We start from the raw sequence: 7201 nt of genomic DNA on the forward strand, positions 1-7201 counted from the left end.
AAAAAAAAAAAAAAAAAAGAAATCAAAATTGCACTGGCCACTTCCACAGTGCCTTCCAGGGATCTAGGCCTCCTGCTCTGTATACCAATGTGTGATCTTGGGTTAACCCTGGGGTCTTGCTTCTACTGAATGGAATTCCTAAAGTGGAGGTCCCATCAATTCTAAGGACAAATGATCCAACCCTGGATTCAGCCTCAATAGCCTTCTCAACTGCTGGTCTAATGGAGCCAGTTGCCACATTGCTCACATCCTCTTTCCTCCAGAATGGAGTAGCCACATGGCAAGGAACCAAGCCCACATGGCCAATGGCTAGCAAATGGCCAACCCCAGTGAAAGCCTAGGGCCTCTGTCCAGCATCCTGACAACCACTGGCAGAGTAAGGATGGAGGCAGCTCTTTCCAGTGAAAAGGCCACTGTGACTACAGCCTTAACAGCCTCAGGGCCAAAAAACTTGCTGCGGCCCTGGCAGGTTCCTGAGCCACCATTACATGAGAAGGGTACGTAAGTGTTGGAATGCAGCTCAGTGGTACAGCACCTGCCTAGTGTACTCAACGGTACCATCTCCAGTACCACAAAACCAAAACCAAAACCAAAACCAAAACCAAAACCAGGCTGGGGCAGAGAAATGGGACAAGAGATGTGACAATGGGAGCCATTAGTGACTCTGGGGGATGACAAAAAGATGCTCTGGGAGCTTGACAGAAAATACCTTTGGGAGGGGGGGGATGTGGCTGTTTGTTTGTTTATGTTTCATTTTTTCGAGACAGGGTTTCTCTAGGTAACTCTGGCTGTCCTGGAACTTGATCTGTAGACCAGGCTAGCCTCAAACTCAGAAAGAGATCCACCTGCTTCTGCCTCCACAGTGCAAAAATTAAAGGCGTGAGCCACCACTGCCCAGCTACATTAATTTTTGTTTTATTTATCTACTTATTACATTCATATGTAATATGCACATGTATGTATACGTGTACACATGGCACAGAACACAATGGAGGTCAAAGGACAGCTTTCAAGAGTCAGATCTCTCTGTTCACTGAAAATCAAGCTCGGGTTGGTAGGCTTGATGGCAAGCAAGCGCCTCTACTTGCTGAGCCATGTCGCCAGCCTGCAACCTGTGAATGAATCAAAACCTACTAAACTACACACACTTTGTGTTGGTGAATAACTATGTTTAGATTATACTTTCATTATTAAAAACCTTGGCCATTAGCTATCACATCAGTGATGAATAGGAAGGTACTAGTTATGAACTGGGGACATGGCTCACTATGCAAGTATGAAGACCAGAGTTCTGTCCCATCCCCAGAACCCCAACACACAGAAGGCTGGATGTGAGGGTGTGCTCCTGTAATCCAAGCACTGGGAAGGCAGAGACAGGCAGGTCCCGGGAACTGGCTGCCAGCCAACCTCACCTAATGAGTGAGCCCTAGGCCCAGTGAGGGACCCTGTCTCAAAAAATAAGGTAGATGGCTCCTGAGGTAAGACAACTGAAGTTGTCCTCTGTCCTACACACACACACACACACACACACACACCACCACCACCACCAACAACAACAACAACAACAACAACAACAAACGAAAGATATATGTTATAAAATAATCTCTACTTTTTATGTTCAAAACAGTCCTTACTATTTTGCTACGAGCCATGGCAGCACACACTTGGAATCCCAGCGCTGGGGGCACTGGCCATGAACCAAAGGCTAGCTCAGTTACTGCTCTTATGTTTAGGATCTGCACACTCTGGAGCCTACATTTTTCTTTTGATTTGTTGAGACAGGGTCTCACGTAGCCCAGGCCAGCCTCCAATTTACTATGTAGCCAAGATGACTCTGAACTCATGATCCTCCTGCCTCCACCTCCTGAGTGCTGGAACTGCAGGTGTGCATCTCCACACCCAGCTTGGTTTCTGTTTCACAGTGCAGCCCGAGCTGACTTCCAACTTGTCCCCAAGCCTGGCTGGCTGCATGCATGCTACACCGAGGTGGAGACACTCTGAGAGTGTGGGCACATGCATACTCTGCCTCATATTCATATCCCTGTTAGGAAAGGAGACTGAGAGGCAAACTGAGTGCACTGTCTTAGCTAGAGGTGCTGGACGTCCTTGTGATGGCTGCACTCAGGAGAAGGAGGAGACAGGAGGAATGCTACACATTAAGGCCAGCCAGACCTGTACAGCAAAACTCTGTCCATGCCGGGCAGTGGTGGTGCACACCTTTAATCCCAGCACTTGGGAGGCAGCGGCAGGAGGATCATGAGCTTGAGGCCAGCCTGGTCATCAGAGTGAGTTCCAGGACAGCCAGGGCTACACAGAGAAACCCTGTCTCAAAAAACCAAAAAACAAGGCCGGGCGTAGTGGCACACGCCTTTAATCCCAGCACTCGGGAGGCAGAGGCAGGCAGATTTCTGAGTTGGAGGCCAGCCTCAAACTCACAAAGTGAGTTCCAGGACAGCCAGGGCTATACAGAGAAACCCTGTCTTGAAAAACCAAAAAGAAAGAAAAACCAAAAAACAAACAAACAAACAAACAAACAAACAAAAACTGTCTCAAAGCACGCACATACTGGCTGGTGAGATGTCTAGGGGTTAAAGTGCTTAACTGAAGGCATAAGGACTGGAGACTGCATCCCCAGATGCATTCACACAAATGCCAGGTAAACTGCCAGCAAAACAAACTATAATATTGACAAACTCTGGCTTTGACTAACAGTCCCAGCCTTGGGGCTGGAAAGATGGTTCAGCAGTTAAGAGCACCGACTGCTCTCCCAGAGGTCCTGAGTTCAATTCCTAGCAACCACACTGAGGCTCACAACCATCTGTAATGGGATCCAATACCTTCCTCTGGTGTGTTTGAAGACAGCTACAGTGTACTCACATACTTAAAATAAATAAATAATCTTAAAAAAAAAAGAAAACAAGACTCCGTGCCTCAATCAACACGATGGACTAATAATCAAGAATGGCTCCACACGCACATCTGCACACACACAAAGCATGCATGCATACCACACGCACACAGATGAAAAGCATACAAAAATAAGGCACTGTCTTAAACCAGGGCCAGCTAGTAACCTGGGTTTTCAATCCTCTTCTTTTGGGGCCCGAAGGAGACGACAGAGCAGAGGCAGTATGACACCAGGCTACACCTGAAGCCCACCTCTACATTGAGCCTCAGCTCCCACTGCCTACCCACCTGTGTGGAGTCTGTGACAGAGGCCAACTGCAGGTACTCGGAATTTCCCCAGCCAAAGACACCTCCATCAGCGGACAAAGCTAAGCAGCAGTCACCATAGGTGGCGACCTGGACAACGGTCACCCCGGCAAGGTCTCCGCCCAGCTTGCTGGGTGTGCTGGTGATGTTGTAGTGACCCAGGCCTAGCACAGGAGGAGACAGTGATTAACTCACAGACGGACACAGGAGACTTAGGGAAGGACAAGCTCATGGGTAGCACTTTGCTCCAGAGAAGACAAACTAAAAAAGCCATCACTGGCATATTTTAACACCCTAGGAACTTCTAGGTCTAAATCAAGTTGACTGAGGATGGAAGATCATGAGTTCCAGGACAGCCTGGGCTACATTGTGAGTCCTAAGCCAGCTTGGTCTACTCTGTAGGTTCCAGGGCAGCCTTAGAAACAGACCTTCGGGGCTGGTGAGATGGCTCAGTGGGTAAGAGCACCTGACTGCTCTTCCGAAGGTCCAGAGTTCAAATCCCAGCAACCACATGGTGGCTCACAACCATCCATAACGAGATCTGGCGCCCTCTTCTGGAGTGTCTGAAGACAGCTACAGTGTACTTACATATAATAAATAAATAAATCTTAAAAAAAAAAAAAAAGACTGGAAAACTATTTAAAAAAAAGAAAAGAAACAGACCTTCAACATGTGGTGGTACACACCTTTAATCCCAACACTCAGGAGGAGAGGAAGGAGGCCTCTGTGAATTCAAGGCCAACTTGGTCTACATAGCCATTTCCAGGACAAGCAGGACTAAATAGAAAGATGAAGTCAGAAATGAAAGGAACAGGGGCTGGAAAGATAGCTCAGCAGTTAAAAGCACTGACTGCTCTCTAAGAGGTCCTAAGTTCAATTCCCAGCAACCACATGGTGGCTCACAACCATCTGTAATAGGATCCAATACCTTCCTCTGGTGTGTCTGAAGACAGCTACAGTGTACTCATATACATAAAATAAAATATTAAAAAGAAAAAAAGAAAAAAATGAAAGGAAGGGAGGGAGGGAGGGAGGGAGTAGATCCTCAAACAAAACTCCCAAAAGTCAATTTAGAAAACTTTGGAAGATATAACACGCTATGATAAAGCTTTTCGAGTTTGCATAAATTCTAAGCAATTACTGTCTTTCTTCTTTTTGCTGCTTTTTGGGTTGCAGTGATCAGGATGCAGCTACCACAGGGTACATGCCAGCCCTGCAGAAAGCGCTCTCTAACCCTGCTGGGCTTGCCAGGAGAGAAGGAAGCCAGGCACGGTGGCATGCACCTGTAAGTTCATGGACTCAGCAGGCTAAGGGAAGCAGCCACTTAGACCACGACTTCAAGGCCACCCAGAAAGAACAGGACCTTTATCGGGCAGCTGGCCAAAGCACGGCACTGAACCACAGACTCTTGGGTAAATCAGGAGCTCAGAAGCATAGCCCTGGCAAGAAGCCAGGGTCAATGAAAGGCCTTCGAGTGGGATGATCTCTAAGGCAGATCCTGAAGGTTCCCACAAATGAAACTCAATAAAACACAAGTTAATAATCAAGTCACTAAGCCCCTGAGGGAGGGAGCACTAGCAGAATCCACAGAGGCAACAGACCAGCTGCTCCTCCAGACTCCGGGCAGGCACAAGGAAATGAGGCCCAGGGCTCCTTTACTGACAACAGTGCAGAGAAGCCTCTGACACCTTGGTTCGTTTCTATGGAAACCAGCAGCAAAAGGAACAGGAAAGGATGCAAAAGATGGCATTCCCCAAAAGACCCAAATCGAGACCACGAACCTTACAGCCTGCAGCGGCTGCAGAGGCCACAGGCCAAGATCCTACACCTCCTCAGAGGTCCAGCGCACACCTACCTGTCTGTCCATCGGCACCCCAGCCACAAGAGTAGACTTCACCTTTGTCTGTGAGGAACAGGCTGTGGTCCTGACCACAGACAACCTGGCAGACACAGAGACAGGGTGCTGTTAGAGCCTAGGCAGGCAGACCCGTGCAGAGGGCGCTGCTGGATCAGGAGGGCTCGCCTCAGTTCACCTTCACAGCTGACTCTCGGAAGCCATGCAGCCTACCCTGTCACCCTCTCTACTCACTGAAAGCAAGTGCACAACAGCTCTTCCCTCCTCAGCCTCACACTGAGCTCCCATCTGCCCTCCCCACCTCTACCTACGCTGTAGCCTCGGCCTCTCCCCTCATACTTCCCTATAGGGCACTGTCCATCCTGAGGCTTTCCCGCAGCCCCACACAACCCTACGGCCGGTCTACAGGACAGGAAGATACCACACTCCTTTCCAACTCACAGGACAGCTGTTCTGTCAGGAACTGTGCTAAAGCAACAGTCAAGACCTCCCCTAGCACAAATGAACTGCTCAAGTTTAGTGACTGACCCAAAGTCACTCAGCAAGTAAGTGGAGGAGCGGGGACCTGAACTCACACTCCTCGACCATGAAGCCAGTTAAGACTTTCCCTCTGCTGCAACCTCACTTCTACCCTGCCCTATATTCTAGCATCTGTTCTGGCCTGTGGTTAGTTAATTCCTACTAATCTCTTCAGCCAATGGGCTGGCTGGTTTTAGGTCAACTTGACCCAAGTGACAGTTATCAGAGAGGAGGGAGCCTCAGTTGAGAAGATGCCTCCAACATAAGATTGGGCTGTGGCAAAGCCTGGATGGCAGTTCCTTTTTTTTTTTTTTTGGTTTTTTGAGACAGGGTTTCTCTGTGTAGCCCTGGCTGTCCTGGAACTCACTCTGTAGACCAGGCTGGCCTCGAACTCAGAAATCTGCCTGCCTCTGCCTCCCAAGTGCAGCAGTTTCTTAATTACTGATGGGGGGAGAAGGCCCAGCCAATGGTGGGGGGAACCAACCCCAGCTGGTGGTTCTGGGTTCTAGAAGCAAGCAGGCTGATCAAGCTACGGGAAGCAAGCCAGTAAGCAGCACCCCTCCATGGACCCTGCATCAGGTTCCAGCCCTGCTTGAATTCCTGTCCTCACTTCCTTCAGTGATGAACAGCAATGTAGAAGCATAAACCCTTTCTTTTCCAAGTTGCTTATGGTCATGGTGTTTTATCACTGCAATAGCACCCTTAAGACACCCAGAGAAGCCCAGTGACACATGTGACGTCACCGCTGCACCTTTCAACCTTTCAAAAGCACCTGAGAAGACAGGCCTAGAGATCCTCTTACCTGGACCACCTGTCCATCGAAGTCCTGCATCCTGTGCACTTTGTGACTCTCGCTACAGCCAGGAACAGATTGAAGAGACACAACAGATGCGACTGTGAGCATGGGACAGGCTGGGCCCCACCCAGCAACCTACCTCCAGTCCTCCCTACCCACACAGCCATGTCCTCACACGCTCAATACAAACCTACTTCCTGTCATCTCTACCCACAATCACATCCTCACACACACACAGGACAAACAGAACAGCTCTCGGCAGTCAGCTGAGGTTGCCGTGTTTGTCGAGTTTTTAATTCTGTATGTGGATATGTATGCAAGTGCACAGGTACCCTGAGGGGCCACAGGCACTGTCTCTCCTGGAGCTGGGGTTCCAGGTGGTTGTGAGCCATCCAACACAGTGCTGGGAACAGAAGTCCAGTCCTCTGCGGGAGCAGTAAGCGCTCTTCACTGCTGAGCATCTATCTGGCCAGTTTGTTGTTTGTTTGCTTTTTTATGATGCTAGGGATGGGACCCAGGTCTCACGCCAACCTAGCACTACCCTAGCCGCTAACATGGAAGCTTTGGACAACTGCTCTAATACTGAGCCGTGCCTGATTCTTACTGAAAGAGAAGTTACCTATTCAACAAAGGAGCTGCAGTCCCAGGCCATGTTTGTTTTTGAAACAGGGTCTCTCCATTATATATTCCTGGCTGTCCTGGAACTCATTCTGTGTGGCCTCCCTTCCCCCAGCCTGGAACCTGCTTGCTCAAGGGTGGAGCTACGTGCTCATTCGTCCTGCCACGCCTACTGCTGGAACCTGCCTTTGCTGCCTGGA

General features: G+C 49.3%; 1 protein-coding gene across 2 annotated transcripts in view; it reads right to left on the bottom strand.

Moving 5' to 3' along the window:
- The window catches only part of Rcc1l (RCC1 like), a 29623-nt gene that overhangs the window by 11877 nt on the left and 10545 nt on the right, over nucleotides 1-7201 (bottom strand). For both annotated transcript variants that reach the window (XM_021162618.2, XM_029477985.1), the window contains exons 5-7: nucleotides 6390-6441; nucleotides 5069-5153; nucleotides 3196-3377 (exon numbers count right to left, since the gene is read on the bottom strand). In XM_021162618.2, coding sequence (XP_021018277.1) covers nucleotides 3196-3377; nucleotides 5069-5153; nucleotides 6390-6441 — 319 coding nt within the window. The remainder of the gene's footprint in view (nucleotides 1-3195; nucleotides 3378-5068; nucleotides 5154-6389; nucleotides 6442-7201) is intronic.

This window comes from Mus caroli, chromosome 5 (genome assembly GCF_900094665.2).
Source record: "Mus caroli chromosome 5, CAROLI_EIJ_v1.1, whole genome shotgun sequence".
Lineage (NCBI taxonomy): Eukaryota > Metazoa > Chordata > Mammalia > Rodentia > Muridae > Mus > Mus caroli.